This window comes from Megascapheus bottae, chromosome 12 (assembly GCF_031878675.1).
Source record: "Megascapheus bottae isolate mThoBot1 chromosome 12, mThoBot2.hap1, whole genome shotgun sequence".
NCBI classification, from domain to species: Eukaryota; Metazoa; Chordata; class Mammalia; order Rodentia; family Geomyidae; genus Megascapheus; species Megascapheus bottae.
Window position 1 is genome coordinate 6,766,885 of NC_143520.1, and position 23,159 is coordinate 6,790,043.

Genomic DNA, 23,159 nt, shown 5'->3' on the forward strand with positions numbered 1-23,159 from the left:
ACTGACTGATTATATTGGAGGTGACATACTAGCCTATAATTAAGAGTCTATCCCATAAAAAAAAAAAGAACTCTTATCTTTTAAAGACAATCATAACTTGGATTTTAAAGAATGAAAATACATGTTATTGTGCAAATATTTCCCTTCACCTAAAATTAATGAAAGGATCAAAATTTATTACCAATTTCCTGATTACAACTTCACATTTTGTCAGCTTAATAAAAGTAAAAGCAGCTTGTGATACATAGTATATTTTATAAGTGTTCTCATTTTTCTGCAGATAGTAAAGAATCTAGCTATAGAAAGATTCTGGCTATAGAAACATTTGACTACAGTCATTCTGCTTCAGAGAGAGAAAAGTATGATACAAGTACTGATTTCAAATGATAATCCCATTTTCTACATATAACACTATTTCCTAGAATTACTGTTAAATACAGATTTTTTATAAGTATGGGTTAATTTTTTTTTAATTTTCAACTAATTTGAACCCCTGCAGAATTTTTACAGAACAATTCATGAACCAATTGTTCATAATTATAATCAGATTATGTCCAAAAATAATGAGTGAAAAGGTTACTTTTCATCTAATAATTCTAAATACATATTTCTAATACTGAAATGGTTTTCAAAAGAATTGAGTACTAATCTAAACTGGAAGATAAGTTCCTCCCTCAATGTTGTTTGTTGAAAACAAACAAATGAAAAAAATGTACTTTGGGGCTTATTTGAAACCTCATAGGTATTGCTGTCATTTCTAAACAAACAAGAACAAAATAAAATGTTTTCACTAACATGGATATTTCATTCTTAAAACTCTCTTCCAGGGCTGGGATGTAGCCCAGTGACAAAGTGCTTGCCTAGCAAGTGCAACGTCCTGGGTTCGATCCCCAGCACCAAAAAAGACAAAAAAAAAAAAAAAAAAAAAAAGAAAAATACAGTTAAAACTCTCTTTCCTTCCCCCTCTTGAGAGGCTAACATAGGAAATCTTAAAAATCTCTAACCAATCTACTGAATAAAAGGGTACTAGAGTGGACTGCCACTTATGAGATATAGTCACATTAATCTTGCACTAGATCTTCTTTTAGATCCTCACAAGGCAGTATAATTCCTCAAATGAACAAAGATCACATACAAGACGGTGGCTGAATCCTTCTGTTGCCAGTGTAAGATTGCTTAGTCTACTTTCTTTAGTAAGAATAGTAATACAAATATACCTCAAGCCTATTTGGAGAAAAATCATAGTGTTCCTTTCCAAAAGATAGTCATCCAAAATAGACTTTCCAATTTCAGTAGCACTTTGAGACCAAAAATATTGTAAAAATTGAAGTGCTATGAAATGACAATGAAGAATACAAGCAGTGAACTCATTATTCAATCAAGAATTAGGCACAATCATAAACTGTGTACCATCTATTTTAATGAACCTTAACTCTCCAGCTATCAGCTGAAATTCCAAATCCCAAACTGAACAATGACTAGTGCCAAAATCTAATAATTTTCTTTTTTTTAAAACCTGAGAATACTATTACCAAGTAGAACAAATGCTATTCCACTCTGTTGACATACGAGATTTGCACACTAAGTAAACTAGTAAGGTAATATGTCCCTAAGCCATTATAAAATTTGCTTTTATCCATTTTATCCCTTTTCAGGTATACAATAATGCTCCTCTATGTTTATAAGTAAAACTAAAATACAGATTTGAAGAATAATATAATATCCCCAAATTGGAGTAACTATGCATAGCAACTGTTTAACACATAAAAGAAATACATGAGAACAAACTATCTGGATTCTTAAATCAGTTTCAAGTAAGGCAAACTTTCAGATCCATAGTAGGTCTGCAGTAACTGTCCATTGCTAACTACACAAAAACTAAACTAAAACTAAAGCAGTGTTCAATGAGAAATGTACGTACTATCTTATGTTTGTAACTGTAACCCCTAACCCCTCTGTACAAAATTAAGTTTAAAAAAAAGAATACTCACTCTACAACCACAGTCTAGATTACCTGGACAATAAAACTACAGCTGGGAGTTTGGCCTAGTGGTAGAGTGCTTCACTAGCATGTACAAAGAGATTCCACAGTATCACGTACATAGAAAAAAGCCAGGGACTGGGAGTTTAGCCTAGAGATCAAGTGCTTGCCTAGCATACATGAAGACCTGGATTCATTCCTCAGTACCATATACAGAGAAAAGGCTGGAAATGGTGCTGTGACTCAAGTGGTAGAGCTCTAGCCTTGAGAAAAAGTCCAAGGTCAGTGCTCAGGCCTAGAGTTCAAGCCCCACAACTGGAAAAAAAAAAAAAAAAAAAAAAGCCAGAAATCGTGATGTGGCTCAAATGGTGGCACTCACGCCTTGAGAAAGCCCAAGGACAGTGCTCAGGCCCTGAGTTCAAGCCCCACAACTGGGAAAAAAAAATAATGTCTTTATATAGGCCAGGAATGTGGCCTACTGGTACAGTGCTCACCTAGCACACAGGAAGCCATGGGTTCAATTCCTCAGCGCCACATACACAGAAAAAGCCAGAAGTGGTGCTGTGGCTCAATGGTAGAGTGCTAACCTTGAGAATGTCCGCCTAGACCCTGAGTTCAAGCCCCAGGACTGGCCAAAAACAACAAAAGACCAACAAACAACAACAACAAAAAACACAACTAAAACCACAGAAAAGTGCTCATATGTGTATGTGTGTGTGTGTGTGTGTGTGTGTGTGTGTGTACGTACATATATATATTCTTAGCCTGCTTTTTAACTGCATTGTGGTACTTCCTTTAGTCAGTCATTACTTTTATTCCAGGATGTACAAACCCAAAAAAATATTGTACAGGTAATTTAGACTATGGCCATAGAATGAATATTTTTTTAATTTAATTTTACCAGAGTGATGTACTGAGGGGTTATAGTTAACATACATAAGATGGTATGTACATTTCTCATTGAACACTGCTACCTCCTCCCAGGGGTGATATTCTAAGATTTGTTTTTAAATGAGTAAAAAGGTAAGTTTTACTAACAAATATAAGGACAAGAAAAGATTCTATCCCCCTCAGTTCAACAGGTCTGGTTAGTATTTTCCTTTCTGTCACTTTACAGCAAAGATTGTATCACATTACGTCAACTATTTATGTTAAAATCCAACAGATGCATTCTAATAAAACTGTAAACTTAAGGTTCTGGTGTATTTGCACAAACATTCCCTCTGACTCAGTGGTAGAATGCTAGCCTTGAGTGAAAAACTTCACGGACAGTGGCCAGGCCTAAGTTCAAGTCCCACAACCAATACAAAAAAAGAAAGGACAGAAATGTTCGTAAACAATGGATAAAATTTTTACAAGTTTCCAAGTTTCAATTTGGTATTCATATTTATTTGGCAACAAAAATGGAAGTAGCAATGATTAGCTAGAAATGTTACTCAAAAACTGAACATTTTATGAACTGAATCTTTAATAAAGCTTTTATAATTTTTAAAAGTCCAAATTTCACTGATAGGTAGACATTATTTTGACTTCAACTGAAAGCATATTAATATTTCAAATAATCACAAAAAATTTACCCCAAATAATTAAAAATTGTAAAATGTAACATTCAATATAAAATAGTCATTCAAGGCTATCAATTATATATATATGTTATATATACACACACATACATTTGGCTTACACACACACATACACACACACACACACACACACTCACACACACACACTTGGCTTAAAATCATACATACCTCTTGGTAAACCAAGAAAAAAGTTTGATAATTACTGGAAGAAGTAACTAACTTTTACGAAACTACCTTTTCATGTACAACTGAGTAAAAATCATAAATATAATACAGCTAAGCATGAAGATTATTGTAACATTATACTCATAATTATAAAAATTAAATGTATAGATATATTATTTTTTTACCTGTTTTGCAATTTCTCTTAAACAAGCTACGCCTTGTTCAAAAGTAGGGAAAGCTACTGAGCCATACTTTTGGTATTCAGGTACTGGTCTGATTTTTATTGTAGCTTCTGTTATTACACCAAGAGTTCCTGAAAAAGAAGGGACAAATATTCCAATATATCAAATGATAATTTTCTAAATCATATATATGTGTGTGTGTGTGTGTGTGTGTGTGTATGTTTTTTCTTTTCTTTTTTTTTTTTGCCAGTCCCAGGTCTTGAACATGGGGTTTGAGCACTGTCCTTGGGCTTTCTCAAGGCCAGAGCTCTACCACTTGAGCCACAGCATCACTTCCGGCTTTTTTCTATGTATGTGGTACCAAGGAATCGAACTTGGGTCTTTGTGCACACTAGGCAAATACCCTACCACTAGGCCACACTCCTGGCTCCTTCTAAATCATAATTAAGTCTTCTTATTCTAAATCATTATTCATATTTGGGGGGAAATGGTTATGCTAATCTTTTTAGATAAATTTATAATTTAAAAAAGATTTATAAGTTTTTAAAGCTATATATAAATATTTTAAATACCTTGAAGTCCTCTTTTTCTAATTTTAATTTTACAGCTTATTTTTTTATTTATCTGGGCCTGGGTGTTGTCCCTGAGCTCTTCCGCTCAAAGCTACCACCCTACCTCTGGGCCTGGGTATTGTCCCTGAGCTCTTCAGCTCAAGGCTACTGCCCTACCCCTTGAGCAACTGCACTACTTTCTGTTTTCTAGTGGTTAATTGGAGATAAGAGTCTCTCAGACTTAGTGGCGGGGTTACCTTGAACCGCCATCCTCAGACCTCAGCCTCCTGAGTAGGTAGGATTACAGGCATGATCCACCATTCTTTTTTTTTAAAGAATACTTGGAAAAACAAGTCAGATCTCACATGTATTAAGATAAAATGTATTTTGATAATTTTCCTATTTTTATTGTGTAAACAACTTACTAGAGGCAAAAAATCTTTTTTAAAGTAAATATAAGAGAAATTTGTGTAGCTACTTCCTTATCTTTTTTCCTAAAATTAAGATAAGAACTGACAAAGGCATTACTAATAACCTTGGTAGAAACAACAGTAACAACAACAAATTTAGAGAAGTAGCTGACATAAATACTTAGCATAAGAGGAGTACGAATAAAACAAATGTTCTTTATCTCATTAAACAGATGAGTGAGAAATTGATAAGAGAAGTAGAAAATAAGAAAAATGTAACCTCACATGTCCTAAGCATCTATGCTAAAATATTTGACAAAATATGGCTCCAAATATATTCACAAAAAACAAGCTTTTCAAACCAGTGGTTGTTATTAATAATCCTGATAGCAGGGGCAGGGAGTTTGGCCTAGTGGTAAAGTGCTTGCCTAGCATTAATTAAGACCCAGGTTCGATTCCTCAGTACCACATACATAGAAAAAAAGCTGGAAGTCGTGCTGAGGCTCAAAGGGTAAAGCTCTAGCCTTTAGAAAGCCCAAGGACAGTGCTCAGGCTCTGAGTTCAAGGCCCAGGACTGGCAAAAAAAAATTTTTTTGAATAATCCTGATAGTAAATTTTTTGGGAATCATTTTTTAGAAATGTAAAGAGCTATAAGATCTATTATTCAATGTGACATCTGATGGTAAAAGGTTAGGGGTTTTTTTTGTTAACTATTAGATATATTAACACTTAGTCCAGATAAATAATCAGCAATTATGTGGTTTTAAAGAACTCAATATTTTTTTCTTATTAAAAAAGGAATACTGCTTTTTCACACAGTATGCAGATCAGAAAAGAATTAAACAGAAGCTGTGGCTCACTCCTGTAATCCTAGCTACTCACAAGCTAACATCTGAGGATCAAGATGCAAAGCCAGCCAGGGCACAAAAGGACCTGAGACTTTTATCTCCAATTAACCTCTAGAAAATGGGAAGTGGTGCAGTTAGTTGCTCAAGAGCTAGGGGGTAGGGCAGTAGCCTTGAGCTGAAAGCTTTCCAGGCCAAGTTTCAAGCCCTAGAACCCACAAGAAAAGAAAGAAGAAAGACAGACAGACAGACAGAGAAAAGAAAGATATCTCACAGTAAGATATCTTGACAAAGATCTATCATATATTAACATACAAATGACCTAAGCTATACTACTTACTGGCCATCAGCCTAGCACAGCTCAGTGATACAGTCTCTATTATATCAAGAGATATAATTTACTTTTTCCTTCTTCGATATTACTGTCAAAGATGATGAGAATTTATGCTATAACATCTTAGTTATTACTTTATTCCTGAATAAAGCTAAATGCTTCCAAAATCTTTTCCAGCTCAGACCACTTTACAGGATGAGTAATGTAGTCTTTTGCTAACTTAGAAAAAGTTTCTTGTTTGTATCTATTTTATTACTCTGAATTTAGGGGATGTCTTCAATCATTCTAAAATCTGAAAAAGAAGCCCAGGTTTATGTTATGCATAAAATTCACTACTGTGCCTACATGACACTTTGCAAAACAGAAGGAATAAGGTTAATGCTCTGTATAAGAATCATACGTTTTGGACAAAATGAAGAACAACATTCTCTCATCTGCAGAATTTTAAGTAACCAAGCAAGGATACCACTTGCAATGTAAAAAATTAAGTGAATAGAAGTTTAAATCATTTTAAACCCTAACAACTTTTTTTTTTTCCAGTCCTGGGCTTGACTTCAGGTCCTGAGCACTGTCCTTGGACTTTCCTCAAGGCAAGTGTTCTACCCTGAGCCACCACACCACTTCTGGCTTTTTCTATGTATGTGGTACCGAGGAATCGAACCTGGGTCTTCGTGCATGCTAGGCAGGCACTCTACTACTAGGCCAAACTCCTGACCCAAACCCTAATAACTTTTTAAAATTCATTTCAAATTCTAAAATATGATATAACCCAAAAAGACTACACTATCTCTAGAAATATTTTTAAAGTCTAAAATGAACTTTAATAAAATGTTCTCAGAATAAATACTAATTAAAACTTCTTTTCAAAGTTTAAAAGCTCCTTATTTCTTAAATGCATAAAACATGTTTTCCTTCAAAAGATCTGATATCATAACATCACAGATTCTCATATAACTAAGCCACTAACCCCCTACTTTTCAAAATAAATTTTCAGTGATAACTATTTACCTTCAGATCCCATGATGAAGTGATGGATATCAGGGCCTGTTGACATACGAGGTCCTTGGGAGCTTTTTTCTATTATGCCTCTAGGTGTGACCACTTTCATGTGAACCACCTGTTTAACACAATACATGATATAAATTCTAAACAACTTGCTTGTGTGCTTACAAACACATTAATGTATTTTAACATAAAACATTGACTTTTAAACCAATAAGCTGTGATGCCCGTCAGAAGGCTGGAGTTAAGGTATGGTGGTGGCGCAAATGGTAGAATATTAGCCTTGAGGGATAAAAAAAACAAATGAACAGTCTAGCACTGTGGAAAAATTGAGACCTTATCTCAAAAGAAACCTAGCACAAGAGGCTGGAGGCGTGGCTCAAATGGTGGAGTACCTGAATAACAATCACAAACCCCTGAGTACAAACCCCAGCATTGCAAATATGAAAGTACAAAGATGACAAAAGAACAGAGAAGGGCCGGGAGTTTGGCCTAGTGGTTAAAGTGCTTGCCTAGCATGCACGAAGACCCGGGTTCGATTCCTCGGTACCACATACATAGCAAAAAGCTGGAAGTGGTGCTGAGGCTCAAGTGGTAGAGCTCTAGCCTTGAGAAAATCCAAGGACAGTGCTCAGGCCCTGAGCTCAAGCCCAGGACTGGCAAAAAAAAAAAAAAAAAAAAAAAAAGAACAGAGAATATGAATATGATCAAAGTGCATTATAAGTGCATATAAGTATATTAATCCCATACTTAACAACTGGATTTAGTCTGTTTTAATGTAAAAAGAATATAATTTTTAAAGTCCTCAATAAAAATAAAGGAATAAAATTAGATAAATTTTTTCAAAAAATTCACAGAATATTGAAGTCGTAATTGGGTATACTTTATCAAAAAGTATATGCTATTACTATCAGCAGACAGTAATGAAAATGTTGAAACATTAGAACTGAAAACCAAACTAAGTAGGAAGAATGCTAGAAATATTGCATTAAGAGTTTCATAAAGTTGTCTTAAATTCAAATTAAGTGTTAGGTATAATGGCATGTTTATAATCCTAGTACTCAAGAAGCTAAGAAAGAATTTTCAGTCTGAAGCTGGTATGAGCTACAGAGGTGCTGATTCAAAAATACATAAATAGGGCCAGGAGTTTGGCCTAGTGGTTAAAGTGCTTGCCTAGCATGCATGAAGACCGGGGTTCGATTCCTCGGTACCACATACATAGAAAAAAGCCGGAAGTGGTGCTGAGGCTCAAGTGGTAGAGCTCTGGCCTTGAGAAAGTCCAAGGACAGTGCTCAGGCCCTGAGCTCAAGCCCACGACTGGCAAAAAAAAAAAAAAAAAAAAAAATACATAAACAAAAAAATGGATGAATGAATGAGTGTACAGTTACTAAATACTAAAGGTGTCCCTGAAGCAAAGGGACACTGAAGACTAATACATTTTCGTATTAAGTTATGTTCTTTTATTCTTAGAATTTTTTGCAGATAATACTATCATTCTATTTTACAAAAACAAAAAAAGGAAACTAATGTTTACAAGCCGAGCTGATTTGTGTAACACTGTTAATCACTGGAAAAGCTACAAATGGAACAAAAAATATGTAACTAGAGTGCCCAGTTATATTATCATCACATTAGCAAACAAGCAAAAGTCAAAGTAAAATTTATTCACAGTAAACTTTACAAATCATTTTACTACCTAAAAGATTAATTGTAATTGGCCCAATAGTTAAAAAAAAAATTTCCAGACAAAATTAATGTAAAATCTAATGTAACACACAGTAATCATAAGATCATGTAATGGACTAAATAATGAGTTTTGTATTTCATAAATATTTGTAAAAACTTTACAAGCTTAAATATTAGTTATTTGAAAAGGCACATCCTTGAATAATGACCACAGCTGTGTCATTTAATTGCTTAAATATCAGTCACCTGAGAAGGAACATCCTTAAATAATGACCACAGCTGTGTTCTTTAATTGATTCTATTATATATATTCAGTACTACTATAATCAGAAAGGGCATACTTTTGAATCCAACTCTTAAGTTTTGAAGGCATTCAATCATTTTATAATAGTCAGTACTTACTAATCAATTAATATACAATAAGTAAAAAAATTTACCAGGTCCTCAATATTGCCATAGATATTCTTCTTCATGCCTGATGCCCGGGTTGATATCCATCCTCCCATAGTGCTGAACTCCAGGGAGTCTGGTTCATGACCTGTACAATAACCACTTTCTTTAAGCTGCAAAGTAAAAATGTAACATCTTACTGTTGAAAATGGTCCCCTTTGCACAGCATTCACCATGTTAAATTCTCCCATACCAAAATTTCCATGTCATTGTTATTTTGAGTGAAAAATTTGTTTAGAAAAAATAAAACTTTTATCAAACTACTACTAATTCTTTTCAATTTTTGCCTAGTGGATAACTATAAAACTAAAATGTGAGCCAAAAGACAGCTGTATTTTCCAATTATTTAAGAGACAGGTTTACTCCTTACATTATTTTATTTTAAAGCCAGCTCTCCTGTCTTACTACATTTTTTTTTACAAAGAGATAATTTCAATATGTATGTAGATTAGATTACGCTTAAATAACTGCCAAGTTCACCTGAACAGTTTCAATAAATAAAGCACTTAATCTCTTGTTCCCCCTACCCTAATATAATATGCAGAAGGTCTACAGAAATCTGAGCAAATTGCCTGTACTTAATTCTCTCAAGGAGTCATATGTTTTAATGTACAGCCATCTGGCTAAGTTTCCTGCATGTAATACTGTCATTTACTTGGGATGTGGATCATGCATTCCTGTACATTAAACAGTCACTTGTTTCTCATTTTTCTATATTAGCTTGGCTGCGCCATCTGCACAGCACCTGAGGTTGAATAGATGCCCTTTAGTGAAACACTACCAAAGCCATTCTACTGAAATCACTTTAAAGACTCAACTACCTCCTGTCAAATGGTATGACACCACCATCTGCATACCTACTGTCTACTGCACTCAAGCCCATCAATCTGTGTTGACCATTTTGACAGTCATCCAGTGAAGCAAATGCTTCTACTTTTTGAAGTAAACCATGCAGAGATGTAGAATATATGTCAGCTTTGCTTGTACCTGTGTATTTAAGTATGACAGGGAAGTTGTAATCTAAAATTTTAAAGTCTGTGAAGTCAAATATAATTTGTTAGGGCTTGTACACCAGCAATGGAAATTATTCATATTTCTAGTTATTGTTTCTATAAAAGCAAGATTTGAAAAACACCGATTTTGTTACTGAATTTTGTTTTTTTAGTAAACATCCAAGATATTTATGTTTAGGAGGATAATAACCATTCACAAACAAGTTATGTTAAAATGAGTATTGCCGGACTGTCACATTCCTTCCTGAGCTCTATCCTCAGTCTACTGTGTATGTATGTGTGTATGCTTGGTGTATATCTGGTGTGGGCACAACAGTACTAGGGCTTCAATTTAGGGCCTATGTATTGTCCTTTAGCTTTTTTGCTCAAGGCTGGCACTCTTACAGCTTGAACCACACCTCCACTTCAAGCTTCTTTGGTTAAACAGTCCAAGTATTAGCAAGGATATGAAGAAACTGAAACTCTCAAACAATACTGGGAGTAATATAAAATACAATCATTTTTGGAAGAAGGTTACTTTTTCTGTTTTACCAATATATCCCATTTCTAAATATTTATATTTATTTATATTTACAGTACAAAATGGATTTGTATATGACTGCTGGTTGCAGCTTTACTTTGACAGTCTTACAATGAAAATAATCAAATTAAGCATCACCAAGTGAAAAGATGTATAAATGATAGAATTCTATCTATATGACAGAATACTACTGAACAATAAAAGAAAATTACTACTATATGAAATGGTAAAGTTGAACCTCAAAATAATTATGTCCGGAAACACTGCTTCTGTAAAGGAGAACTACATGATTATACTATAATAAAACGATAGGAATTAAAATTCATCTACACTGAGAAAACCAATAGTTGTCATGGGTTAGATAAGGATTTTGAGTAGGGATGAGAAAGACAAGAGGAAACTTTTGGCATTTGTGGATATAGTCATTTTCTGGTGGTGCTCATACTTTCATGGCCCGACTCACATGCCCAAGCTTACCAAATTATATATTTTTTTACTTATTTATTATACGATAATTATACCTCATTTAAATTATTATGAAGTAACGCAAAGTAAGAAAAAATACATGATTCAGATTTTGTCTAAGATCACTAAGAACTCAGTTCTGTCAAATGAGAATTAAGCAATTATAGAATAAGCAAATTTTGGAGGGAATTAGAAATTTTATCCCCAAATACTAGGTTTTAAAATGCTGAATTTGAAATGTCTATTGGACATCTAAGTAAAGAGATCAACTAGGAAACTAGATATAGGAATCTATTTCAGAAATATCCATAACAATGACATAAATTCGAGAGTCTACAGTATATAAAAAGAATACTTAAGGTCAGTTGTGTCTAAATGAAGCAAATAATGCTCAATTAAAATTAATGGAATAGGGGCCAGGAGTTTGACCTAGTGGTAAGAGTGCTTGCCTAGCATGCACGAAGGCCTGGGTTTGATTCCTCCGTACCACATACGTATAAAAGAGCTGATAATGAAGTGGCACTGTGGCTCAAGGGATAGAGCAGTAACCCTGAGCTGAAGAGCTCCGGGACAATGCCCAGGCCCAGAGTTCAAGCCCCACGACCAAAAAAAAAAGAAGAAGAAGAAGCTGAAAATGGTGCTATGGCTCAAGTGCTAGAGTTCTAGCCTTGAAAAAAGCCCAAGGAGAGCGCTCAGGCCCAGAATTCAAGTCCCAGGACTGGAAAAAAAAAAAGAATGGAATTGAGTGAGGATCAAGGTTCAAAGCCAGCCCAGGCACTAAATACCATGAGACTGTTATCTCCAATTAATCTTTAGAAAAGGAGAAATGGGACTGTGGCTCCAGGGGTAGGGCAATAGCCTTGAGCTGAAGAGCTCAAGGACAGCACCCTGGCCCAGAGTTTAAGCCCCATGACCCACAAGAAAAAAAAAATTAATAGAATTGAAATTTTAAGTATTTTATATTAACTTATTCCAGCCTAACAAAAACTTCATGAAGTAGGGTTATTTCCAGTTTACAGAAGAAACTGAGGCATAAAGGTTAATGATTTGCTCAGTCATACCCCTAGAAGCTAGTTTACAGTAAGAGTTGAAAAAAAAAACAAAAAGATGATGCTAACACTAGAAAGAAAAAACAAAAAAATAGAATTATACATCCACACTATTAACTAATAAAGTAGCCAAAAGTTTAATAAACTTAAAAAATATTCCAAGTCCAGAACTGACATGTTAATAACTTTTCTTATATACATTAAAAATCAATGCAAGCCAGGAACAGTGGCTCACACTTAAAAATCTTAGCTACTCAGGAAACTATGATCAGAAGACCAAAGTTCACAGACAGCCTTGACAGGAAAGTCCATGAGATTTCAGTTAGTATGATATCTATCTGAAAAACAAACTAAAAGCAAATGACAGGAGTGTGGCTCAAGTGGCAAAATACTTGCCTAACAAGTGTGAAGAAGTCCTGAGTTCAAATCCCAGTAAGACAGAGGAAGGGAAGGTAAGAGGGTGAGGGAAAGGGTTGAGGGAAAGAAGGATTAAAAAGAAAAGAGAAAAAAAGAATCCAAATAAATTCATTGAGTGAATACAATGTACTGTGAAAGGTTCTTTATTCAAACAAGATACAGAGCAGTTTTCTAAACCTTAAGAGAGATGTCGTACCTGTCTTTCTAAGTCTTGTCCTGTTATGCCAGCCTCTACATGAGCTGTCAGGTTGTTCTCATCTACCCACAGAATTCGATTCTGTGACAAAAGAAAAACGAAAAGTTTATCTCTATGATTTATAAACATCTCCTCAGGAAATGTTTCATTTCCTTAAATCTTCAGCAACAAATGATGAAAACTATTAAGCAAGTAAAGGTTTCATGATCCACACCAACATGGGAAATGAGCTCCACTAATCCCTTAACATATAACACGTCGTAACGTTCAAGGCAGTATATTTAAAGTATATTTAAAAAGTCTTTATGGAGGCATAATTTGAATTGATCTCAAACTCTTAGCTTAGTCAAAAATTCTATGCCTGGCATCAGTGGCTCATGTCTATAATCCTAGCTATTAAGGAGACTTGAGATCTGAGGAACAAGGTTTGAAGACAGCCCAGGCAAGAGACTCTGTGAAACTCTTATCTCCCATAAAGCACCAAAAGAAGCTGGAAATGGAGTTGTGGCTCAAGTGGTAGAATGCTAGCTGTAATTAAAATAAATAAATAAAGTTCAAGGATAGTACCCAAACCCTAAGTTCAAGCCCCAGGACCATCAAAAACTAAAACTAAAACTAAAAAATCTTGAATAGGCGTAAGTGTTTATTTACTTATAAAATGTAGACAGTAATAATACATATTCACAGAGCTGTTGTAAGGAAATAATGAGAGGCTATCCATGAAAAACATAGCATATATGAAGCCTGTAAACTCTTATCAGCAATGTTATTAACATAGCAATTGTATCTACTTGAAAATTTAAACTTGGAGCCAGGCTCCAGTGGCTCACACCTATAATCTTAACAATTCAAAATGAAGCCTAAGGACAGACTACAGTTCAAAGCCAGCCAACGCAGACAAATTCTCAAGACTCTATCTCTAAAAAGTCAGAATAGAGCATGACTTACGTGGCTGAGTAACAGTAATTAACAAAAAAAAAACAAATGAGAGCACAAGGCTCTACTGAGTTCAAATGCACATAGTGAAACAAAAGGGGAGGAAACTGAAAATGGATGATGGATGGAAAAATATACCTGCTAAGGTATCTCAATATAAATGCCATGGACTGGGAGTATAGCCTAGTGGTAGAGTGCTTACCCACCATGCACAAAGACCGGGTTTGAATCCTCGATACCACATACAAAGAAAAACCTGGAAGTGGTGCTGTGGCTTAAGTGGTAGAGTGCTAGCCTTGAGAAAGCCCAAGGACAGTGCTCAGGGCCTGAGTTCAAGCCCCAAGTTCAAGCCCCAGGACTGGCAAAATAAATAATTAGCAAAACCAGAGCTGAAGTAGTAGAACACTTGTCTAGTAAGTGCAAGGCCCTGAGTTCAAACTCAAGTACCGAAGGGGGAAAGAAAAGGACTGAGAGTCCAAAGAAGAAAATCTCTTTCATGAGCACTCCCAGAAAATTCCAAATAAAACACATAGGCTACTCTACTTCAGTCATTATCCAAGTTAATAAAATAAAAAATTTATAGTCATGGACCTTCATATTACTATATGATTTAAGTACAATTTAAATATCCTCTCAAATCCATAACATCTGAAGTAGTTAAAGATAAAACAGCTGATATACAAGGATTCTCTACAAAATAACTGAAACATGGCATTTAAAATTCTATCACAGAATTTTAAGAACCTGTGCAGTGCCAAGATTTTCATTTACATCATCTCATTTAATCTTAACAATATTTTATCACATTAATGTTTTACTTACACATGATAGCACATTAAAAGGTAAATTTTTACATAACAAAGAACAAGAAATCTAATACATTCCAAAGCCTACTCCGAAACAGGCTATTTCAAACTGTCTCATGAGGAAACTTTCTTAAAACCGTAAGGCTGATAGGGAACGTGACAGCAGAATAAGGCAGATGCCGTTGGAACTTGTTTTTAGCATCATCCAAAAGTGGCATAGCTAACTATTATATACCAGGTCACCTAATATTATAAACACTGAAAAACAGTATCTCAAAGTCAAGGGTACAATATCAAAACATTGTTTTGATAACTCCATAAACATGCTTAATTATTATGTCAATTTAAAATTTTAAAAAAATTATTTTTATTTATTTTGGGGGGGGTATATTTTTTTAAATTTTTTATTGTAATTAGTAAAAGGGTTACATGATATTTGCCAGATAGAAGATGCATTAATTCACATACATTGATACCCTTTCACATGTCTTGGTACCCATTACCCTCCCTACCCCCCAAAAAAATTATTTTTATAAACACATCACCACATACCAGAAGAAATTTTTGCTACTGGAAAAGCAAAACATCAAGCAGCTATGATTACACCTAACTAGACTATATACAAGCCTTAGTAGAGTTAAATAACAGCAAACAGAAGCAATAAACTTAAAAGATGTCATTCCATACAATCAATAATCTAGTTTCTTCACAAGTAACACCCAAAAAGCTTGAAGAAGCCTTCAGAAAAAAAGAAAAGGGATTTAAGAGAAACAACCAAAAGCTTTTATGACTCAAATTAACTTGCAATAAATAAGGAAATTAAATTTATTTGAGCATTTAGAGGAACACTGAAAAATCAGTTATTTCAGGACAATGTGTAATTTTAATGCTAGGTAAAATTAATGGAAAATGTTAATACTTTTCTTTACACATATACAACTTGGAATTGTTGGAAATTTTTTTAATAATAGAAATCTAATTCATGTGTCAATCTTCAAACACGTTTCTCAAAATTTCATTATCACACTCTAATTTAATAATATCCGTATTTCAGAGTAAGTGAACTTAGCTTTTTAATACTTAAAAGACAAAACTAAAATATAATGCTGAAAGACATTTTTTAAAATAGAAAATAGGTCTTTTTTTTTGTCAGTCGTGGGGCTTGAATTCTGGGCCAGGGCGCTGTCCCTGAGCTCTTCAGCTCAAGTGTATCACTCTACCACCTTGAGCTAGTGTCATTTTCAGTTTTCTGGTGGTTCACTGGAGGTAAGAGTCTCTTGAACTTTCATGTGTGGACTGGCTTTGAACCATGATCCTCAGATCTCAGTCTCCTGAGTAGCTAGTATTACAGGAGTGAACCACTGGCGCCCTGACAATTGGTCTTTTTTAATGATACCTGAGACAAACCATAAATCAAATTTCCAAATACAAAACTATAAAAGCTACCTTCAAAAACTATCTTCAAATACATTTTAAATTATTATATACCATTTGTGAAGTGTCCAAAGAAATTATTGTTCTTGTCTCATCTGCAGGACACATCAGGCCATATGAAACACTTGTTCCCCCTGCCAAAACAGGAGATAACAACTTGAAGTTTAAATATTTTACTTTGACTATGTTTTAAGGGAAAATCTCTAATAGTGAGTACACAGATAAACCCCCTAGGAAATGATACCTATTTCTACTTTACAAATTTGCAAATGCTAACACACTAAAAGCAAACTTACCTTTGTCTTACACTGAATGCCATAATGATGCAATATTATATGGCTCCATCCCCTGGTCATAACACACTCAAGTGAAGCCCCTAGCAATTTGTAGAACTCCAAAAACATAATTAGAAAAGTTCTAAGCTAATAATCTCTATGGAAGGTAGTCTAAAAGAAAAGACTCATTCTAAACCAGGAGACACCCACTAACTCCTTTCTGCCATGAGATTTATTTACTATTTACATCTGTATCTTATATTCTCATAGGAAAAGGCTTAATAAGTAAGACTAGAAACCAGTTAAAATGTCTAGATTATAGTTACAGACCAGTTAAAATGTCTAGATTAAAGCCATATATTAATTGGTGAAAAGTGATTTTTTTTTTTTTTTGCACAGTCCTGGGTTTGTACTCAGGGTGGGAGCACTGGTCCTGGACTTTCTCAAGGCTAGCGCTCTACCACTTGAGCCTCAGCACCACTTCCGGCTTTTTTCTATGTATGTGGTACTGAGGAATCGAACTAGGGTCTTCATGCATGCTAGGCAAGCACTCTACCACTAGGCCAAACTCCCGGCCCAAAAAGTGATTTTTAAATACAATGTACAATACATATAAGTATTTAAGCCATATACAGTATTGGTGCTTTCTCTTTGTTGTCAAATGCAAAATATTTTCTTAGTACCAATAAGAATACTTTACATTCTTAGCTAGATCTGTATTATCCTACAGAAAACATAATAATTAGTCTTTACAAACACTTTACATGGGAGAAAGCATGTAGATGCCACTTATCATAAAGATAATATAGAAGTGACCTGTATGGTTCATATTAATTTCACAAGACAATGAATGCCAGTTACAAACAAAATGCCTATGATCAGCAACCATTACTTGCTTGTCTTATTATCGGAAATGAAATACAGTATTTTACAGTAAGTAGCAGCATAGTGCCTTCTATGCATGAATTCAATATATAGTACCAGCCAAAGTGGAGTCAAGTTTCTGGAATTGTTAATATTCTATTTTCTTTCATTCTATCAATACCAATTTGTTGAGTGAAAGCAATTTCCTTTGGTTTGGTTTATGTTAGTTAAAAATATCACCAATAAAAGATCAAAACATCAAATCCACTTAAAAATACAAAACAGTAGCTGAGTACAATGCTAATTCGAGCATATATTTATATTTTATCTTTAAAAAATTAAATGATTCCAGGCACTGAGAATTCCTGCACATAATCCTAGATACTAAGGAGGCTGAGATCGGTGGATTACAATTTGAAGCCAATCCAGCAGGAAAGTCTGTGATATTCTTAAGTACCACAAAAGCCAGAAGTGGAGCTGTGCCTCAAGTGGTAGAGTACTAGCCTTGAGCAAAAAAGCTCAGGACATCATCCAGGCTCTGAGTTCAAGCCCCAGGATCTGTCCACATTCACACACATTAAAAAAAAAAAAAAAAACAGAAAATAACATTTTGTTATTTAAGGATCAAACCTCAGTTTCAAATAAGATCTTGTAACAGAGCCACAGTGAAGGATAAACTAAGTCTCAAACAGTTCAGGAAGATCTACCATTACAAAAATGAAAATGGTACACCAATTTTTTAAAATAAAAACAAGTGCAAGAATGTTTCCAAGAGATACAAGAATGTTTAAAATACAAGTATTTTAAATACAATAATGTATATCGTATTAAAATTTGAAAAGCACAATACCTACCACCAATTGGTATGATACAAAGGTTATATTTGCATGCTAGATTCACGATCTTAACTACATCATCATGACACACTGTTGAAGACAAAAAAGAAAAATGAATTGATAGGCATATTGACTGGTAACCTTATAAAATAAGAATTTATAGTTCCGCAACATCTTAACTTTACATTTGCTTAATCACACATTAATACATTAACTAGCTGTATTAGTTAGATTCCTAGCATTTGGGGGGGGAGGCAGTCCTTGGCCTGAGCACTGTCCTTGGACTTTCTCAAGGCTAGAGCTCTACCACTTGAGCCTCAGCACCAATTCCAGCTTTTTTCTATGTATGTGCTACCTAGGAATCGAACTGAGTCTTCATGCATGCTAGGCAAGTATTCTACCAATAGGCTAAACTCCTAGCCCCAGATTCCTAGTTTTTTATGTTCAACTTTTTATGTTTAAATAAGTTCAGTCAGGCGTGGTGGCTCATGTGTGTCATCCTAGCTACTCAAGAGGCTGAGATTCGAGGACTACAAAGAATGTGAGACTTTTGTAACAAGGGATAGCAAAAGAGATGAGAGATAACATAGTACATTAAGGACAACAATCACTCATTTCATGGCTTTTGTTTCCTTATCCTGGAGGTCCTTACATTTAGTGTCATACTATTTGGCCTAATGTCTCTAGATTTTGTTCTATTGTAAATCCCTGCTAGAAGAACCCAAGGTTCTGCTGATTATGACAAATGAGGGAGACTTTTGGGCCTATATTCCTTTGAGTCTGGCTTACTTCACTTAATATGACTTTTATCTCCAATTAACTACTAGAAAACATGAAGTAAGGCTGTGGCTCCAGGGGTAGAGTGGAATCCTTAAGCTGAAGAGCTCAGGGACAACGCCCAGGCCCAGGGTAGGGCAGTAGCTTTGAGTTAAAGAGCCCAGGGACAGTACCCAGAGCTAGAGTTCCAAGCCCCATGACCTACAAAATAATAATGATGAGAATAATAATAATTTCAGACATACATTACCACCTTACATAATCCCAGTCTTATCAAAACAAAGCGATTAACACTGACACAAAACAATTAGAAAATGTACAGAACGTCCACTTTCCTATACCATAGTCTACTCTAAGATCACACACTGAATTGAGTTGTCACACTTCCTTAGTCTTCTTTTATTTTTTGCCAGTCCTGGGCTTTGAACGCAGGGCCTGGGCACTGCCCCTGGACTTCCTCAATGCTAGAACTCTACCACTTGAGACACTGCAATTCATAGGCATAGGCAAAAGATTCCTGAACAGAATCCCAGGGTCACAACAGATTGGAGAGAGACTCGATAAATGGGACTATCTAAAAATAAAAAGTTTCTGTACAGATAAAAATATAGCTGCAAAAGTAGAGAGACAGCCAACCAACTGGGAAAAGATCTTCAGCAACAATACATCTGACAAATGCTTAATATCCAGTATCTACAGGGAACTCAAGAAACTAATCCCCCGAAAACCCAATAAACCATTCACTAAATGGGCAAGGGAACTAAAGAGAGACCTATCAGAAGAAGAGATTAAAATGGCAGAAAAGCATATGAGAAAATGTTCATCATCTATGGTCATAAAGGAAATGCAAATAAAAACAACCCTAAGATACCACCTTACCCCAACAAGAATGGCCAAGATTTTGAACTCAGACAATGACAGTTGCTGGCAGGGTTGTGGAGAAAAAGAAACCCTACTGCACTGCTGGTGGGAATGTAGACTAGTTCAGCCACTCTGGAAAGCAGTGTGGAGGTTCCTTAAAGAACTGAAAGTAGACCTTCCCTATGATCCCGCCATACCACTTCTGGGCATCTACCCTGAACATCATAACCCAAGATATGATAAGGACATCTGCTTAGCTATGTTCATCTCTGCAATATTCACAATAGCCAGGCGATGGAAACAATCCAGATGCCCTAATGCAGATGAATGGATACAGAAAATGTGGTATATATACACAATGGAATTCTACATATCCAACAGACAAGATAAAATAATGGCATTTGCAGGGAAGTGGATGTACTGGGAGCAAATCATGTTGAGTGAGACCAAGTCAATACCTAAGGAACAAAAGGTGCATGGTATCCTTAATATGTGGCTATTAAATCCAAAGAGTACAAGAGTAAGGAGTCAATATCTGCATACCCAATGCTATGAACATGGTAATGGAAATATTAACTATATAGACATAAAAACCTATGACTCTATAGACATAATGTTTTATTTTCTAAAATTAATGTTTCTATGATATACAAATCCTTAGCCTAATTTTGATTAAGTTCTAAATACTAAGTCCCAGTGATTATAAATAGAGATTCCCTTCTTGAACACTTATTTGTTAAACTTCTCATTTAAAATATGATGTAAAAATCAATGTTAATAAATTCTTTAATAAAAAAAAAAGTTTTTTCATGATGTGCCTAAAGAGGTCTATTTAAAGTTTCTATAGGAAATGAAAACTGATGAATCTTTGCGACCATGTTTTCTAGTAAGATAGTATCAAATCCTGGTACAGTTGCAGCCTAAAGCTACTTAAAATTAATTATACAAAACATTGTTTTCCTATCTGATATATCCCTTTCCTTTCTTACAAATAAATTGTTACACTAGCAGAGACAAAAGGATTATTTCATAACTAGAGACAGACAGGAGACATGTAATATGCTTCCAGATACTAGGTATCAGTAAACTAATCTCTGTTATTCTTGCTCTAGAAATTTCCTTATCTTATCTCCACTCTAAAACCATTGAAAGCTTAATTTTCCCTTCAAATAATCCTTGCAGAGGATAAGGATATTATCTAATATCTGACAGTCCAAGAATGAGGCCAATGTTTTGAAAACTAAAATTCAAAGAGAAAACAAGTTTCAAAAAAATCAATAGAACTTTCAAAAAAATGTAGCCATGGACAGCAAAAAACAATAGACCTGGGACTGGAAATTTGGCCTAGTGGTAGAGTGCTTGCCTAGTATGCATGAAGGCCCGGGTTTGATTCCTTGGTACCACATACATAGAAAAAAGCCAGAAGTGGTGCTGAGTCTCAAGTGGTAGAGCTCTAGCCTCGAGGAAAGCCCAAGGACAGTACTCAGTACTCCGGCCCTGAACTCAAGCCCACGTCTGGCAAAAAAAAAAAAAAAAAAAAATAGACCTGTTCTGCCTTAAACTATTACTATTGGCTGAAATAGTTAAAACAAGAACAGCAATGAAAAAGATAAAACAAAGTCCTACCACCTTCTATCCTAAGCCTCAACACATCTGTGTCTGTGTATAATCCAAATAATCTATCTTCAAATACCTTATTTTACCATTTAACCATGCTTTTTAGCCCATAACTTAATTCAAATTGTTGCTATTAATTTACAGTAACCATCTATGTCAATTAATTTCTACATCGGAATATACCCAACAGATAGTAATTTCACTAAGCTTCCAAACTGAAATGATGTCAGTAATTTCTAAATAGAATTACTTCAACTTACAATGAAGAGTTAGTTAATAATCATCAATAAAAATCAACCCTTAAGCAGTTCAGGAGAATCAGATGAAAAAATAGGTTCATGACATTTTTTTCTTTACAGTTCATATGTTTAAAAACACATTTTTCCAATACTAAATTTATTTACGATTTAATAATACTAAATTAATGATGCAGGTAGGTAAAATAACTTACTTGGCCATACAACTATATCAGGAATTCGCTGAAGCATTCCTTCCCTGAGCAAAAATATTTCATGAAGACAATGACCTGTTATGTGATTTAAAAGAAAAATACAGAAGTATCTTAAATTAGAGGAAAATTTTAAATTGATAAACTGCTTTGTTAAATGACAACTCTTTTGCACTCTGAAAAGAAGAATATGAAACTTTCCTAAACTTTTCCAAAACAAAAAAAAGTAAACAGTACTAAAGTGGCTTACCATGAGCTCTAAATACTCGGTCATCTGCTTCTTGTGAGTATGAAATATCCGTTTCTTTAAGTTCATGAAGAAAATCTTCATTTACAATAGAAGGAGGTACATCACTAGGATTCAAGGATGCCTAGAAAATATTTTTTTTTATTTTTGCTTATTTGTAAAAATAATTGAAATGTACATTTTCTTCTTTCACATCCTAAGTTAGATAGAAGCATAGAAAAAATTGCCAAGCAATAAATTCAGAAACAAAGTTTATGAAAGTAGCAAATTAAAAATGGTCCAGCTAATCATATCCTATAAGTCATTGTCCTCTTTACTTGTATTTGCAATCACCACAATCAAAAATAGGGAATATAACAGTCTCAAATATTCAATTCAGACAAAGAAGACTGTATACATTTTCCTATTCATTAATGATAACTTCATGTTATTTCTGTATTCTCAATCTTTTAAGGTAATTAGGGTATATTCATACATATAATACCTATAAAAGTATCTACAAATCAGGTACTTTTCTAAGCATGGAGATACAGCAGTGAGTTAAACAGTAGAGTTCTACAGTAGAAGGGAAATGACCAAAAGAATCCTAAAAATAAAAAACCTATTAATATTTTCAGTTACTAAAAAGTAACAGATACTCAAATGTAGGAAAAAACTGTATCTAAAACTAATAATAATACAAAAAACAAATCACAAATACTTGAAAAAGAATTTTAAAAAGACAACAAAAGGTAAAAGAATTTAGTTCTGAATGGGTAAGAAATTAGTTGCTCAGTCTAATTTATTTACAAGAATAAAACAACTTATTTCTAAACAATTCTCGTAAGCCTAATCTAAGTTTAAAAAAACTAAAATAAATCTAACTAGTACTGAATTGAATAACAACACTTTTTGATATATTATAGACTATGGTGAGTATTGTGTAAGATATAGCTTATAAATTTATATTCAGCAGGAACAATATGAAAAATCCTATGTATAGCAAAGTAAGTAACAAAAATGTTAATAATGTAAAGAAATGCTAGATATATTTAAAGTTTCGTGTATGTATACTTGAATTTTTTCTTCTTTTTTTATAGCTAGGCTGGCCTCAATATCCTGATCTCCTACTTCTACTTCCTATATGTTGAAATTATAGGCATAAGACACCACACCCAATTCAGTTGTTTTTTTTTTTTGGTGGGTCATAGGGCTTGAACTCAGCACTGT

The 23,159-nt window shown here is 34.3% G+C and overlaps 1 protein-coding gene across 2 annotated transcripts in view; it reads right to left on the bottom strand.

Annotated features, from left to right (window-relative positions):
* Positions 1-23,159, bottom strand: part of Agps (alkylglycerone phosphate synthase) — a 101,880-nt gene that overhangs the window by 52,419 nt on the left and 26,302 nt on the right. For both annotated transcript variants that reach the window (XM_090342573.1, XM_090342574.1), the window contains exons 4-11: positions 21,954-22,074; positions 21,707-21,781; positions 18,019-18,090; positions 16,080-16,159; positions 12,850-12,930; positions 9,177-9,302; positions 7,060-7,168; positions 3,915-4,042 (exon numbers count right to left, since the gene is read on the bottom strand). In XM_090342573.1, coding sequence (XP_090198699.1) covers positions 3,915-4,042; positions 7,060-7,168; positions 9,177-9,302; positions 12,850-12,930; positions 16,080-16,159; positions 18,019-18,090; positions 21,707-21,781; positions 21,954-22,074 — 792 coding nt within the window. The remainder of the gene's footprint in view (positions 1-3,914; positions 4,043-7,059; positions 7,169-9,176; positions 9,303-12,849; positions 12,931-16,079; positions 16,160-18,018; positions 18,091-21,706; positions 21,782-21,953; positions 22,075-23,159) is intronic.